Here is a 16,161-nt window from a genome sequence, read left to right as displayed (position 1 = left end):
GTTTTATGGCTAATCACTATGGAAACAGAATAAAAATAATAAACATGGGGAAGTTCAGCATTTCTTCAGCTGGTACCCTGTTATTACATTACTTGCTTCTGAGGTAATAAATGGACTCCTGTTGGGTCTGTGTCCCCGCTTTTATCTACTGTGGTCATTTGCTGCTGCTGCAATCCAGGTGGAACAATAGGTGCCTCCAAATCTCAAGTGACATCCAGTTTCTTAAGTCTCTGCCTTCTTCAGGAATGAAATCTCTTTGGCAACTTTCTCTATAGCTTTTGCTTCATCTATATCCTAACTAAATCAACCTTAATGTTTGACTTTGCCAATTCCCCAGGGTATTGACTTTGGCTTTTAAGTGTTTTCTGGGTCTGTTTTTGGACAGTGTACACCCTGTGGTCATATCCTGATCTTCTACCAGCATTCACAACATGGCCTCTGGTGCTCGAAAAACTGGTGGGGGGAGCAGGTAAGAGGATTTTCCTATGTTCTGGCTCTTGGCTGAAACCTACTTAGGAAGGGCAACTATTTTAAGAAATGTACCTGTTTCCTATATTCATGCATATGTTTGAAAAATGGATTTTATCCACCATGTGTATTGTGCCTCTCGCTTAGCTGCTTCCATGAGCCCTTTGGGCCTCTGACCCTTTTGTAAAGTTTAAATAAGATAAGTGATGTGAAGGTACCTTGGGACCTGCCATATGCTATACTGTAAGTCAATAGGCTGAACTTAGGAGACTAGGATAAGATAGACTCTGGAGCTGGAACCTCAGCTTGGTGCTTCGATATGACCACTAGCCCCTGGCCCCCAAAGGGAACAGGTCTGCTATTCAGGTTGCCATTTTTAATTTTCATTATGAATAATGTAGTTAATAATTACATTAATGTTTGTTGAGTGAATAAATAAATGATGAAGTTAAAATGTGGAATTAGATGGAGGCAAAACATAGATTGTGATGCTTTTGTTTGCTGCAGATTTGATGCTGCCGGGAATAGTGGTGCCCCCTGCTGGTCTGCCTCAGGTACAGAAGGGTGACCTCTGTGCCATTGTCTTGGTGGGAAACAGGTATTGTGCCAGCCAGCTGTGCCTTTGGGGGAAAAAATAGGTAAAATTGGGGAGGGGGTTGGGGAATGACAACTCTCAAAGCATATGGATAAAGGATTAAGAGAAAAAAACAGGTTCTTCTAGAAGACAGCGAATGGTAATGAGATATGTGAGATATCCACACATCTGGGGCCAGTGTATTTGCCACTGATGCTTCTGTTTTTTTTCCTAAATTATTTTATTTTTAAAAAATTTTAATATATATATATTTTTATTTCAGAGAGGAAGGGAGAGAGATAGAAACATCAGTGATGAGAGAGAATCATTGATTGGCTTCCTCCTGCATACTCCCTACTGGGGGGATCGAGCCCACAACTAGGGCATGTGCCCTTGGCTGGAATCGAACCTGGGACCCTTTAGTTCCAAGGCCAACGCTCTATTCACTGAGCCAAACCGGCTAGGGCTCCTAAATAATTTTAGATTTACAGAAGAGTTGCAAAGATAGTACAGGGTTCTGCTATACCCAGCTTCCTGTAATGATAACATTTTATATAACTACAGTATAGTTATCAAAACTAAGGAATTAACATTGGTACAATACCATTAACACAATTACAAGCTTTATTCCAGTTTTCCCACTGATGTCTTTTTTTCTCTTCAAGGATTCAGTCTAGAATAGCACAGTGCATTTAGTTGTCATGTCTTATTAGCCTCCTGTCTGTGACATTTTCTTGGTCTTTCCTTATCTTTCATGAGGTCCATACTTTTTCCCCATCATCATCATCTTTTAATTATTTCAATAGCTTTGTTGAAATGTAGTTTACATATTACAAATTAACCTGTTTCAAATGTACAATTCAGTGCTCTTTAGTATACTTACAGCATTGTTCAGCCATCACAACCCTGCTTCTTTTTAAAAATAACATAGCAAGTAATGATAAGAACAATTCTGAAAAATCAAAAATCCCTGTATCTCATAATCCTTTTCTCCTAGGAGTAACCATCATCATGTTGATGCATATCTTTGCCAACCTTCTTCAATGCATATATACATGTGCATATAAAAATGTATGATTTAGGGTATGAATGTTTAAAAATACAAACAAACAGAATTATACTTTATTTATATTGTTTTCACTTAAGATAGTGTGGGCATTTCCCGTGTAAGCAGGCCCAGATATGCTGACTCCTCTTACCTGCTCTGTGACGATGGGAGAAGTCCTCTCCTAATGGACGTTCTGGTGTCTCCAGTTTGTCTCCATCAAAAACAGTATCTTGCTGATGCCTCTAGGAATACCAGTGCCAGTATTTTTCTAAAGTAGCTACCATCGCCCTCCAAAAAAGCTGTATCAGTTTTCACTCCCACCTGTGGGTGTGATTTCCCTACATTCTCACCAGCTCTGGATATGACCGGTCACTTTCTTTTGTGTCATCTTGAGTGAAAAATGACATCTCATTATTTTACTCCTCACTTCTCTGACAAGGACCAGGTCAGTGTTGAAAGATCTTATTTTTGCTACTGATATTCTCCAGTTTGCCTTGAACCTCTTGGAGCCACGCACCTGGAAATGTTTCCTTCCTTGTTTACCTGTAGCAAAACTTGCAGTTGAAAAGAATGGCAGTGTCATTGTTTTTCCCCCTCTGGTATTCTATAGAAGAAAGGGGAAAACTCCATAAATATGGATTTGGCCTGCTCAGTTTGGCCTGTAGAATGCATATGGGATGGAGCTTGGGGGTAGTTTGTGGCAGGTTAAAGGTACAAAGAAGTTAAAACTACAAGTTATGTTTGAGACTGAAGTTCCTGAGTTACTGACCCAGGGGCTGGAAAGACCCCTCTTTTAGGAGCTGGGAAAGAAGCCAGATTCAAAGTGTCTGTAGCAATAACTGACCTATGGGCCCAGGAAGTAGAGCTGCTAAATTAGCAAACATTTTTCAAGTTCAGGTGTTGGGAACTCCGCTCTTGAATCTTCTTGCTTGGGCCCAGGTGACCTTACCCCACAGCTACCCAGCTGGTCACTGATCCTTACAAGCAGTGTGTGGGCAGTGCTTGCGTAACACTGGGATGACGGAGATTTCCCATTTGGGCCTTGGAAGTTTTTGTAGTTGCTATAAATATGGTGGTTTTTGACATTCTGGACACACCCAGTTCTTAGATAGATAGTTACACAGAGCAAATCCCGTTATAAAGAGTCAACTCAGAAGGAACCTCTTTAGCTGGTGCCACTATTTATCTCTTCTCCCTTCCTTACGCTATCCTTCAGCCTAACTATGGCTTATGAATGGCCTCTTTTCTGAACTTCGGTATAGGATGGCTATGCTTTCTTTAAGGTAGGGAAGTAATTTATATTTTTGAAATTAAAGAAAGGGAACTTTAAATATCCTCTCATGGGCTTAATGGCCTGCCTGGGTTTAATTCATAATGGAAATAAAACAAAGTGTCAACATCAGCAGAGGAATTGCTTAAAAGAAGGGGAATATTTGGTCAAGGGATTTTTGAAAGTCATATTTCTAGGCGATCTGAAGAAAATTGAGATTTCTGTGATCCTAGTGGGTGCTTTAGAGTTGCAGCCGTGGTGCTTTTAGCACGTGTGTGGGAAGGTGGTCCTGCTGTGCTCCCCTGGAAGACACTCCCTGATCCTTGTCTCTGGCCTTCTCCTTCTCAGGGCCCCTGTGGCCATCGGAGTGGCTGCCATGTCCACATCTGAGATGCTGACTTCAGGCCTGAAGGGAAGGGGCTTCTCTGTGCTCCACACCTACGAGGACCACTTGTGGTGGGTCTGCTGTTTTTTTCTGTTTTACGGGTAGCTGCGTGGGTGGAGAGAGCATGGGGCCTGGATTCAGAAGTGAGAGTTTTGGTCCCTGCTGTATCCTTAGGCAAGTTGCTGACCCAGACATTAATTTCTTTGTTACATGTGAAGAAATATACATATATTTTTTGTCTGTATGGAGAAGAAATTAGAGAGAACTCTGATTATTTTCTAGGTGGATTATAGAATCCTAGGCTTTGAATAAGGCCTTAGGGATTGGCTGCTCCTCCCCTCAGTGCAGTTATAATCTTTGTTTTTATAGCTCTGGTCCATCTGGCCTTGTCTGCCATGCACTTTTAGGCATCGTTTGGCCCTATGACAAGTGCTCAGAAATTCTCACTTCTGAATCCAAATCTAAGCAGAGCAGATCCTTAGGCACCAGGTGATGATGATGATGATGTTGTTCAGGTTCCACATTCCAGTCTCTCCAGGATGGAAGTTACGCTTTCTCACTGTAACAGTTGCTCTGTGGAGCCATGTACGAGTCTATTTTCTGGTTATTTTTTTTTTTGTCACTTTACCAAAACAGGAAATAGTGCTTTTCTCAAAAGCATTATGCCTGGTCTTTTTTTTTTTTTTTTAATATATTTAATTGATTTTTTACAGAGAGGGAGGGAGAGAGATAGATAGAGAGTTAGAAACATCGATCAGCTGCCTCCTGCACATCTCCTATGGGGGATGTGCCCGCAGCCCAGGTACATGCCCTTGACCGGAATCGAACCTGGGACCTTTCAGTCCACAGGCCGACGCTCTATCCACTGAGCCAAACCGGTTTCGGCTATGCCTGGTCTTTTGGCCAGTGTTGTGGCCTGCTGGTATAGATTCATCTTTACTTTCTTAGCCCTCCCTTAGAGTTGCTCATTTTACAAATACTCACTAAGCCCTGCTTTGCTGGGGTACAACCTCATCAGCTGTTTCGCAGACATTTGTGAGCTGCTTACTGATGTTCTTGCTGCACCTTGCAGTCAATGTCATGCTAAGTTGTTTTATCAGCAGCTCCTCAGCCCCCACTCCCTCCCCCCTTTTAAAAATATTTCTGATATTGACCTGATCAGAGAACCCTAACCATACACTCTGGCCTCACTGGTCACCAATAAGCCTTGCTGTAGCTGTTAGTTAAAACGTAGTTTGATTTACATAATTTTGGATAAGATCAAGCTTGGCGCTTCTACCTTTCTGTGCTCTGCTGTTTGGCATCACTCTTTTTTCTCTTTTCCTAAGGCTCCACTCCCCTGACTAGAGCGACACTGGACCTCTGGGAGGGGAAGGCTTAGTGCAGGGGTCCTCAAACTACGGCCCTCGGGCCACATGCAAATACAAATATTGTATTTGTTCCCGTTTTGTTTTTTTACTTCAAAATAAGATATGTGCAGTGTGCATAGGAATTTGTTCATAGTTTTTTTAAAAACTATAGTCCGGCCCTCCAACGGTCTGAGGGACAGTGAATTGACCCCCTGTTTAAAAAGTTTGAGGACCCCTGGCTTAGTGGCATAACCCCTTTTTAATCTCTACTCTGCAAGCTCGATTGCATTCTGCTTTAACACAGAGCAGGTGGCTTTGCAGTCCTTGAGCATTACAGGTGTTTGTACTTTGTTATATCCTGGGAGCCTTGGGTCTTTGTATTTCACCAAACTAGTCCTCCAGATGCATTGCAATCTTAATTTTGTTCTTTAATTCAAAATAGTTTTATTTTTAACTCATATGAATAGAATACTTTTGGGGGTTCTCTTTAATTATTTTTCTTTAATTTTTTTCTGTCCCCAGATGTCTATTAATAATATTATTATTCCTTTGAGATAGAGAGGAGTCAAGAATTATTCTCCCCATTTCAGAGATGAGGAGACTGAGGCATGTGACATTTCTGGTCACAGAACTGGAAATAGATTTGATATGAGACTCCAGGTTCTCTGTCCTCTCCTGGACACCCCACCCCAGCCTGTGGCTCTTACTCTCTCTGGCTGACCCCTGACCCAGGTTGGAAAGTGCTGGGCTTGGTGTTTCTGACATGAGCTTTTTCCAGGCGATCTGGAGACAAGTCCTCTCCACCTTTCATTGCCCCACTGACCCTGGATCCCCCAGATGTCAGTGAAGAGAAGGGGTCTGTCCAGGCAGGCCCCGCCCTGCAGGATGACATGAGGCGCCTTACCCTGGAGGGGAAGGAGGAGGAGAATGGGGAAGATCAGCAGATGTGTGGGGAGAAGACCCTACCAGAAGCCTCAGAAGACCCTGGCGTCGGGGGCCTGAACCCAGACCCCGCAGACAGCAAGACCCTTCAAGGTATAACGCTGGGAGTGGGAGGCCATCCTCTCAGTTTAGGAGCCTGAAGCGATCCACTCCCCTGACTAGAGGGACACTGGGCCTCTGGGAGGGGAGGGCACGTCCTTATTTCTGTTGAGGCGGTGCAACAGCTTTTTGACATCTCACTTGGGAGTCTCCCCCACACAAGTCAGGCTTCCCTGGGGTCAGTCTGCCCTGGCATTTGGACTGTTTCCAGCTTCAGAGCCCTGTAAGGTTTCTGTCAGAAGTGTTGGCTCCTGGCTGGGTGGGACTTTGTGCTTAACCCCTTCTCTGGGGTCAGCCCTCTTCAAAGGCTCTGTGCTCCAGTGAGTCTGGGAGCTTCAGAACCTGGGGATGGATTCCGTGGGTAAAGTGGGGTACTGTGGAGCTGGGCGGGGAGTGCCAGGCATCTGTATCCCCCAGGAAGGATAAGGTTCTGTCTTCTCCTTGCAGAGCAAATGGATGAACTGCTACAGCAATGCTTCTTGCATGCTTTGAAGTGCCGAATCAAAAAGACCGACCTCCCTCTACTCACCAGCACGTTCCTCGGTAGCCACGTGTTCTCCTGCTGGTACGGAAGGCATGTGTGGGTGGGTGGTGGCCAGGCACAGTCTGCCGTATTCCTTGGTGGTGGGACAGGACAGGGCTGATGGGGCATTGGTTGAAGGACACATAGTGGAAAGAGTGGAGTACAGGGTTGATCTGGTAAATAAAGTAGGTCCTAAGTTTTAAAACTTAAATTTTAGCCAGCGACAGGATGCTGAGGAAACAAACAAGGATTTCAGGGCACTGCGCTGCTGTGGTGCTCCTGGCAGCACGTCCTGTCCAGGAAGAGTCCCGAGCGGCCTCTGTCAGGAGGCTTCTTCTGGAACCCCCTCACTCTCCTGAGAAGTAGGTGGACTGGGTTAGGTTGTATCAGGAGGAAGAATCAGTGTGATCCCCACCCCTCCTCCAAGCACCAGCCACCTGGAGAGGGAGTATCACTTGGGGACAGGACCTGAGCTTTGAAGACAGAGCCATCTGAGCTCAAATGGCAGCTCCACAGGGAGTGGGAGCAGGCGAGGGGAGCAGGCGAGCTTGAACTCGGCTCTGGGCTTCTCTGAGCCCTCATTTCGAGCACAGCCTGCCCTGGCTGGTGTGGCTCAGTTGGTTGGACATCATCCTGTGCACCGAAAGGTTGCTGGTTCGATCCTCAGTCAGGGCACATGCCCAGTTTGTGGGCTTGATCCCTAGTAGGAGGTGTGCTGGAGGCAACTGATCAATGTTCCACTCTCACATCGATGCTTCTCTCTCTCCCTTTCTCTCTCTCTAAAAATTAGTAAAAATAAAATCTTAAAAAAAAAAGATTAAATAGCCCGACATTTAGTAAGCACTTAACAAACAACATGTCAGCAGGTTTGCTTATTGAGTTGTACCCTGAGACTGACCTCTCTTTTGTAAAGGCTTTCCTAGACAAGAGGGGGTCTGGAGTGTATGGCAGGCATTTGGTCATTGGCCCTGAATTTGCTGGTGGCAGGTAACTGAGGGACCCTGGAATGTGCTCCAGATAGAGCTTCCTAACCTGGTGGTTTCTGGAAGGGCTCCCTGGGAGTCGCAGTGCTGGTGTGTGGCGCATGTGGAGAGAAGATGGAAGCTCTGGGGGGAGCGTTCATTAGGGGCCGCCCCTGTGAACTAGTAGCGCTAGGGCAGGAATCGGCAAACATTTCTGTAGAAACAGATAGTAAACATTCCAGGCTTTCAGGCCGTGCAGTCTCTATTGCAACCATTCCACTCTGGGTTGTGGCACAAAGGCCAAGGCCGTGCAGGATCTAGTTTTCGGAGTCCTGCTCTAGGCCCACTTACTGCCATGAGCTCAGTGTTGGAAAGGTTCACCCTGAGGTGGAACTTCTGAGGCCTCAGAAAGTTGTCTAGTTTCAGAGGAATCTAAAGCTCTATCCAGTACAGTGGCTATTTAAGTTTAAATGAATTAAAATGAAGAGTTTAAAATTTAGTTCTTCAGACACATTAGTCACATTTCAAGTGCTTAATTGCCACACTTGTAGAATAATAGTGAACATTCCATCTTCACGGAGGGGTCTGTCGGACAGTAAAGATCTAGAGTAGCCTGGAGCGTGTCCCACTGCGAGGCCATCGGGCAGAGCTCTGGCACTGCGGCCTCTTTCTGAACGTGGGGGAGGAGGGCTCAGGAAAAGGCCTCCCTCAGTGCAGGCAGGTCCCACCACTCTGGCTCTGTTAGCTTAACTTGCCTTTTCCATCTGCCATCAGCCCTGAAGGACGGCAACTGGACATAAAGAAGTCAAGCTACAAAAAAGTAAGCAGGCCCTTCTCTGCACACCCACAGAGTTGTGTTGGGGCACACATGGCATGCTGGGTGGGCACGGGAAGCCCGTTCTCCAGGGCTGAGGCTGGAATTAAACTTTTAATTCCAGATATAAGGTGGGGGCGGGGAGAAAACTCCCTGGGCTGAGGCAGTGGGTGGACCTACTCCCTTCTCTCCTCCTCACCCTTTGATATCTGGTCAGAGTTTGGAAAGGCTTCACCATTTAGTCTGTAGCAGCTTCTCACCCCCTGAGCCTCTGGGTGGGGGCCTCCCAGTTCCTAATTTGATGAGAGCAGGGACTGTCCCGTGTTCTTCCCCAGGACCTGCCTAGCTCGGTGTCTGGCACATCCTAGGTGCTCAGTGTGTGCAGAAGTGACAAAGTCCCCTCCCACTGGCCCTCTCTCCCTTAGCTCTCTAAGTTCCTGCAGCAAATGCAGCAGGAGCAGATTATACAGGTCAAGGAGCTGAGCAAAGGGGTGGAGAGCATTGTGGCTGTGGACTGGAAACACCCCAGGTGAGTGCAGGGGGCCTGCTCACCGTAGCTCCGCTGGCCCTGGGGCACCGGGGCCGTGGACTGGGACTTGCAGACACACTAGTATAAAATGTGTTTTTTCTTTCCTTCTGCTGGGTTTTAGGATCACATCTTTCGTCATACCTGAGCCCTCCCCGACCTCCCAGACTATCCAGGAGGGTAGCAGGGAACAGCCCTATCACCCTCCAGATATAAAACCCCTCTACTGTGTCCCAGCCAGCATGAGCCTGCTCTTCCAGGAGTCTGGCCACAAGTGAGTTTTTGGAGAGCAGCCCTGCTCTGCCTGCTTGGTGTTCTGGCCTGAAGTCCTCTCCGCCTGAGTAGTATTCTTCTGTGACTGGCAACACCTCCCCGCCCTGTCCTCCCTTCCCCCAGGTCCAGCTCAAGCTTCCTTCCCAGAAAGTGTCTCTGGACTAAATGAACGAGAGAGTAGGTCTCTCCCTTTTCTACCTGTAATCACTCCTTACGTGGCCCTACTTACTACCTCGGTCAGGACGAGGGAAGAGAAGAGGTTGAAACGCTGGGGAAAGCACGCTGCTGAGCAGGGAGTGAGTCCTGGTGTTTGCAGGTTGTCTCCTGGCACACCATGAATTAACCCCCCCCACTTCTCACCCAGGAAGGGGAGCATTCTCGAGGGCAGTGAGGTCCGGATGATCATCATTGACTACGCCAAGAAAAATGACCTGGTTGATGCAGACAACAAAAAGTGAGTGGATCGGGAGGAGACTGACTGTGTTGTTAGAGTTCATCTTTAGCGGACTCAGACAATTTGTGGAGGATGTCGGGATGGACGGGCGTATAGAAATAATCAAGACCAGGGTTCTAAACCATGGGCTGTGGACACCTGGTTATTGTCTAGGGTGTTGGGTTCCATATTTGATGTCAACATTGGCTATAGACTGGGAAGTATGATCTCATACCTACCTACCACTGATTTTCAAATGCAGGTGCTTATTGTGAGTGATAAAATGTAAACTTTAAAGAATTATCATAGCTTTTTGGTCTTTTTTTTAAAATATATTTTTATTGATTTCAGAGAGGAAGGGAGAGGGAGAGAGAGATAAAAACATCAGTGATAAGAGAGTATCATTGATCAGCTGCCTTCCGCACGCCCCCACCTGGGATCGAGCCTACAACCCAGGTATGTGCCCTTGACTGGAATCGAACCCGGGACCCTTCAGTCCACAGGTTGATGCTCTATTTACTGAGCCAAACCAGCTAGGGCTTCTGTTTTCTTGGTAAGTGGATACAGAAAAACTACTAAATGAAAAGCATTCCATAATATTTATTTTTAATTTTTATTGATTTCAGAGCGGAAGGGAGAGGGAGAGAAACATCAATGATGAAAGAGAATCATTGATCAGCTGCCTCCTGCACTCCCCAGACCCCAGGCATGTGTCCTGACGAGGAATCGAACCATGACCTCCTGTTTCATAGGTCAATACTCAACCCCTGAGCCACACTGGCCGGGCTTATTTTTACTTTTAAAAGACATCCATATGATCAATAGGTTGTACTGGCCTACTCATAGTTAGCTAGTAGCAGAACTGAGCCAAGACTCCTGGTCTTCAGTTTTCCCCATCCCACTTTCCCCCCACGGCCCGCTTCTCCCTGTTCTGGGAAAGCATGCTTGCACCTCCCCCACGGGGTGCACTGTTTCATGGAGTGTGGTCCCGTTTTGATTCTAGTAATCCTGGCTAAAAAGGGTGTTATGATAAGAGGTGAATTCTGAGCTGGGCCCCTGAGAAGGGGCGAGGCTAGGACTTCTCTATTAATAGCCTCTTCTTTCCCTTTAGTCTTGTGCACTTGGATCCCATCCTGTGTGACTGCATCTTAGAGAAAAGTGAACAGCACACAGTCATGAAGCTTCCATGGGACAGTCTCCTGACCAGGTAATGGGGAAGACCGCCCCTCTCCCTAGGACCTAGCACATTGAACTTTAGAATCGTCACTGTCTTCGTTTCTGACTTTGTTTCCATAATTCATACCCCGTTAGTCTAAATAAACACAGGCTTGGGTAATTCTCATGAGAACGGTCTTTGGGACGACATGAGCCAGCACAATAGAGGAGAACTTGAGAGGGAGAAAGAAAAAGAACACTTTAAAAATAAGAACTCCAGAAAGATTTAGAAGCAAAAGAAGGTGAAGAAGGAATTAAGTCTTCAAAGGAAAGATTCTTATACTCTTTCTTTTCACAGAACCAAAACTGAAAATAATTTATGTCAGGAGTTTGTAGACTTACGGCTGTGGGTCAGATCTGGCCTGCTGCCTGGTTCTGCAAACAAGGCTTTATTGGCACTCAGCCACGCCCATCGATTTATGTGTTGTCCGAGGGCTGCTGTAGTGCCACAGTGGTAGAGTCCAGTGGTTGCAACAGCGACCACATGGCCCTTAAAGCCTCAAATATGTACTGTCTGCCCCTTGATAGAAGTTTGTCAAAACCCATGTATGCCATAGCAAAGAGAAAATCTGGCTAAATAAAAGGAGAAATTCCCTGTGGTAAAGGCATTCTGTAACATGTGCATCATTGCAACATGTCAGAGATGTGACACTTCACCAGCCGGGGTAAGGTAGAGTGTAAGACAGGTAGAAATCCATAAAGAAGCCTGGGCAGATTCTCTGAAGGCCAGGCCAGTGGGCGGGGCTCACGTCGCTGAAGTTCCCTTCCCCGAGTATGCAGTGGGTCTCAACTTCGGCCGCACCTGGGGAGTTTAAAATACAGATACACTTGGTTAGTTTCTGATTTAAATGGTCGGGGAGCAGCTCCCTCGGTGATCTGAATGATTCTCAGGTGCAGCCAAGGGCAAACACTGCGGCTGGTGGTAGGGAGCGAGGGACGGTTCCTGTTGGCTCTGTCAGCCCACAGCTCATTGACACCTGTTTCAGGTGTTTGGAAAAGCTGCAGCCTGCCTATCAAGTGACCTTTCCTGGACAAGGGCCCGTTGTGAAGAAAGGCAAAATCTGCCCCATTGACATCACCCTAGCACAGAGAGCTTCCAATAAAAAGGTAATTTTTAAAAAGACACAATATTTGAAAATGGTGATTTAATGTTCCAGCTAAGTTCTGGTCTCTCTAGCTAATGAGATTGGCCTCAAACACCTCAGAGGTGATTTCTGAAACACCCATGTGTGTGTGACTGGGCTGGGCTGCATAGAAAACAGGTAAAGCTGACCCCTCACTCACTGCCTGCTAGGATTTTGTGCCAGGAAACTGGCCAGAGCCTGGTTCCAAAGGTAAATAAGATTTTTTTGTCTTAAAGGCTTTCAGGTCTTATTGATTCCGTTATCTCTTGGGCCTTGCTCAGTGAAGGTAACTTGTAAAGAGTTGCTAAGGAACGGACTGTGTTTAGTTTGGCCACACACAGTCTTGGGAAGCTGTCCTGGGGAAAAGGTGTGCACGTTCTGTGTGCCTCGAGAAGACAGCAGGATGGCTGGGCGGGAGTCCCAAGAAGACAGACTTGGGTTCAAAATAAATAACCTTCTAGTAGTGCAGGGTTATGAGCGTGGGCTTCAGGATTAGAGACCTGGGTTCAAACATGGCCGTTGCTTGACCTTGAACAAGTTACTTAATGTCTTTTTGCCTAAGTTTCCTTATGTAAAAAGATGGGAATAATACCTACCTGAGCAGGCACCATGAGGATCAGCGAAGGAATATACACGGGGAAGCACTTAGAATAGTACTTGGCCTATAAGCATTCAATAAATGAGAACCAATAGCAGCCTTAATAATTAGGAATTAGCCAGTTTCTTGAGCATATAATTTATGTGCCAGACTCGGTACTGAGCAATGTGTGTATGGTCTCTCCCTTGATTTGTTTTTTTATGATTTTTAAAAAAAGCCCTTATGTTTGTGTATGAAGTGATCTGATGTCTGGGAGGGTTTGCTTTAGAGCAGTGGTTCTCAACCTTCTGGCCCTTTAAATACAGTTCCTCATGTTGTGACCCAACCATAAAATTATTTTCATTGCTACTTCCTAACTGTAATGTTGCTACTGTTATGAATCGTAATGTAAATATCTGATATGCAGGATGGTCTTAGGCGACCCCTGTGAAAGGGTCGTTCGACCGCCAAAGGGGTCACGACCCACAGGTTGAGAACCGCTGCTTTAGAGCAATAAAAGAGTGGATGGGGACATGAATCAGGTTGGTCATGATTTGATAACTATTGAAACTGGTGATGGGTTGTGGGAGCTCATCATACTATTCTGCTTTTCTTTCTGCTTAAAATTCTCCATAATAAACACACTTTTTAAAAAAGTATACTATATTATATACACTGAGTGGCCAGATTATTATGACCACCTGACGTTTGTAAGCAAATTAGCTATAATTTCACGCTGAAGTTGCTAGAAGGCCAGACCATTATAAACATCTGAATAGCACAACATACCTACGTATTGTTGCTGATCAAATTCATCCTATCATGTTGATGGCATATCCCAATGGAGATGGCGTCTTCCAACAAGACAATGCGCCATACCACGGTGCTCATATTGTGCAGGAGTGGTTTCAAGAACATGAGGGAGACTTTACCTTGCTTAGGTGGCCCCCACAATCACCAGATCTCCATCCAATTGAGCATTTGTGGGACGAAGTTAAAAGAGCCATCAGGCAGCTGGTTCCACAACCATCAAATCTCACAGAACTGGACAGTGCTATTCATCAGGCACGGTGTCAGATTCCTCGCATCACCTTTCAACATCTCGTGGAGTCAATGTCAAGAAAAATCGCTGCAGTATTGAAGGCAAAAGGTGGCCCAACAAAGTACTGATGGGGTGGTCATAATAATCTGGCCACTCAGAGTATGTGCGATAGAGAATATTTATCCCACTAAATACATAACACATATATTAGATGAGCTAGAAAGACTCAATTTAGAAGTACAAAAATAAAATATTTGGATGAAAAGACACCATGGTTGCAGGGATGATGAACATAGTGGGTGATGAGGCTGCTAGCAGGCCCTCTGGAGGGAGGGCACGTGTCCGTACCCATCATCAGTCTTTTGTCCCCCCCGCCCCCCCCAGGTGACTGTGGTCCGGAATTTGGAGGCCTACGGTCTGGACCCATGCACAGTGGCTGCCACCCTGCAGCAGCGTTGCCAGGCTAGCACCACTGTCACTCCTGCCCCTGGGGCCAAGGACAGCCTGCAGGTCCAGATCCAGGGAAACCAGGTCCACCACCTCGGCCGGCTGTTGCTTGGTGAGCATCTCCTCTGAAGAAGCAGAGACACGGATCTCTCTTGGCGAAAATCTTCCCATCCTCTGTATATGGCCATAGGGTTTTTACCAGCCAGCAAGAGGTGGAGCTAATGTTTGAACTAGACTCTTTGGCCCCAAATTCAATGTTCCTTTCACCACCCTTTGGAGTAGTTTTCTTCCAGGTACTTCCCTTTTTATAAGCATTGTTGGGCACCCCAGCTGCTAGGCACTTTTTGCAGGTATGACCTCTCTTGATCGTAATGAAGCTGCAGAACTGGTTCTGTTTTGCAGATGAGGAAACTGAGGTTCTGAGAGGTTCAGTCCCTTGCCCTGAGATAGTCAGCTATTGGCTAGTGTAGCTGGGCTCTGAACTTTGCTTTGTCCGACTATAGAGCAAGCATGTCAAACTCGCGCGAGTTTGACATGCTTGCTGTAGAGCCAAGTTCTTTCGACCAACTCTGGGTCACATAGCCTCCAGTCTGGCCTCAATTCAAGCTGTCTTCTGCATTTCTGCCTGAGTCAGCTTTCTAAAACAAATGTGCTTACATCACTCTCCTCTAAAGTTATTTTTGCCTCTTTGGTGCGCTCAGAAACAAGGCCCTCCCAGGCCTCAGCCGCTGGCCTCCTGCTGTGCCCCAGACACACCACGCACATCCACACTTGGGTACTCACCTGGTGTGCCTCCCACAGCCAACTCCGCCTGACCCTAAAGGCTCATTGGCCAGCTTAGGGGTCATGGGAAGCCTGTCTCAGAGCGTGTCCCATTTTTTTCTGTTTCCTAAAATTAGAGTTTGAAAAATTGCTAATGTAGCATTTTCCAACTGTATTTATAGTACTGGTTAGTGTCTGCAACTTGGCTAATTTTTTTCTAATGTCTGAACTTCCTGCTGAGCGTCTTAAGTCAGAGACCTTGCCCTTTTCATCCTTTAATCATGCTCAGGGCCTGGCACATAATAAATGCTCAATAAGCAAATTTATTTTATGATAAGGCAGTAATCAGCAGTTAACTTTTATAATTGAGCCTTTTCAAGTGAAGAACCCTGTATGAGGTGCTGAGACAAATACAGAGGAAAACAGACACATTCTCTCATGAGAAGGTTCTCAATGCCTGAAGTACACCTAGCAAGTAGCTATCAATGTGAAAATTACTGAAATTCACACGTACCTCCACATCTAGGAACAACACTTCATCCCAGAAGGCTTCTGTAGGAGCTGAGTCTAAGCAGTGTAGAGGAGCAGCTCCATGGTGGAAATGGTTTGAACAGAGGCTTGTCAACAGAATGAGCACCCAAGTGACGAGAGGGCCAGGAGGTAGCTGTGTGGGTTGGGGCCAAGGAGGGACCTTGTGAGACAGAGCAGGGGCTGTGGGAGGGGGAGTTGTGCCCCACTGACGAGTTCCTGTGTTTCGGATTGTAGAAGAATATCAGCTTCCTCGGAAACACATCCAAGGCCTCGAAAAGGCCCCCAAGCCTGGCAAGAAGAAGTGACAGACTCTTGCTTCATGTGGTCGATCCCGTGGAATCCAGGTTCTGGGCTGCTCACTCATAGGAGCGTTTTCAGCTTTTGCAAATAAAAAATATATAATTCTTTACCAGAATAAATTTTTATTCTAATCTAAATCTGATTTCCCTCTTGTTTCCTCCACTCAGCTAAAATATACTAAATTTTCAAGCCAGGAGCCGTTTTACCAACAGAAGAGGCTGGCGTGCCTTTCCATTCAGGTTTGAGTTCCTCCCTGGTTCTCAAGCCCAGGTGGCCCACCAGAGTGCAGGCAGGTGAGGCCTTCCTGTTAGTTTGAAGTCCCTCTGACAGATAACCCACAGCCTCTTGCTCATCTATTCCTACTATCTAATTAGCCTCCCAGGCCAAAATAATCCTTCCCATCTCTAAGGGTTACATACAGAAAGCAGAACCCAGCTGTTTTGCCTGGGTTGATGACAAAAGAGGCAAGGACTGGCCCTGAATTACAGCAAAATTTA

At 46.2% G+C, this 16,161-nt stretch overlaps 1 protein-coding gene across 9 annotated transcripts in view; it reads left to right on the top strand.

Annotated features, from left to right (window-relative positions):
* The window catches only part of EIF2D (eukaryotic translation initiation factor 2D), a 32,400-nt gene extending 16,599 nt beyond the window's left edge, over positions 1 to 15,801 (top strand). For 5 of the 9 annotated variants that reach the window (XM_023759004.1, XM_023759005.1, XM_023759006.1 and 2 more), the window contains 13 exons: positions 386 to 469; positions 976 to 1,066; positions 3,709 to 3,816; positions 5,873 to 6,129; positions 6,583 to 6,700; positions 8,395 to 8,440; positions 8,860 to 8,963; positions 9,085 to 9,234; positions 9,598 to 9,687; positions 10,778 to 10,873; positions 11,868 to 11,988; positions 14,009 to 14,183; positions 15,599 to 15,801. In XM_023759004.1, the coding sequence (XP_023614772.1) occupies positions 981 to 1,066; positions 3,709 to 3,816; positions 5,873 to 6,129; positions 6,583 to 6,700; positions 8,395 to 8,440; positions 8,860 to 8,963; positions 9,085 to 9,234; positions 9,598 to 9,687; positions 10,778 to 10,873; positions 11,868 to 11,988; positions 14,009 to 14,183; positions 15,599 to 15,669 (1,422 nt within the window). In that variant the 5' untranslated portion in view covers positions 386 to 469; positions 976 to 980 and the 3' untranslated portion in view covers positions 15,670 to 15,801. The remainder of the gene's footprint in view (positions 1 to 385; positions 470 to 975; positions 1,067 to 3,708; positions 3,817 to 5,872; positions 6,130 to 6,582; positions 6,701 to 8,394; positions 8,441 to 8,859; positions 8,964 to 9,084; positions 9,235 to 9,597; positions 9,688 to 10,777; positions 10,874 to 11,867; positions 11,989 to 14,008; positions 14,184 to 15,598) is intronic. The other 4 variants (XM_023759007.1, XM_014460933.2, XM_014460935.2 and 1 more) reach the window with 4 other exon arrangements.
* The last annotated feature ends 360 nt before the right edge of the window (positions 15,802 to 16,161 follow it).

This window comes from Myotis lucifugus, unplaced genomic scaffold (genome assembly GCF_000147115.1).
Source record: "Myotis lucifugus unplaced genomic scaffold, Myoluc2.0 scaffold_145, whole genome shotgun sequence".
NCBI lineage: Eukaryota > Metazoa > Chordata > Mammalia > Chiroptera > Vespertilionidae > Myotis > Myotis lucifugus.
Note: the sequence above shows the minus strand (reverse complement) of the source record. Positions and strands in the feature narration are given on the sequence as shown.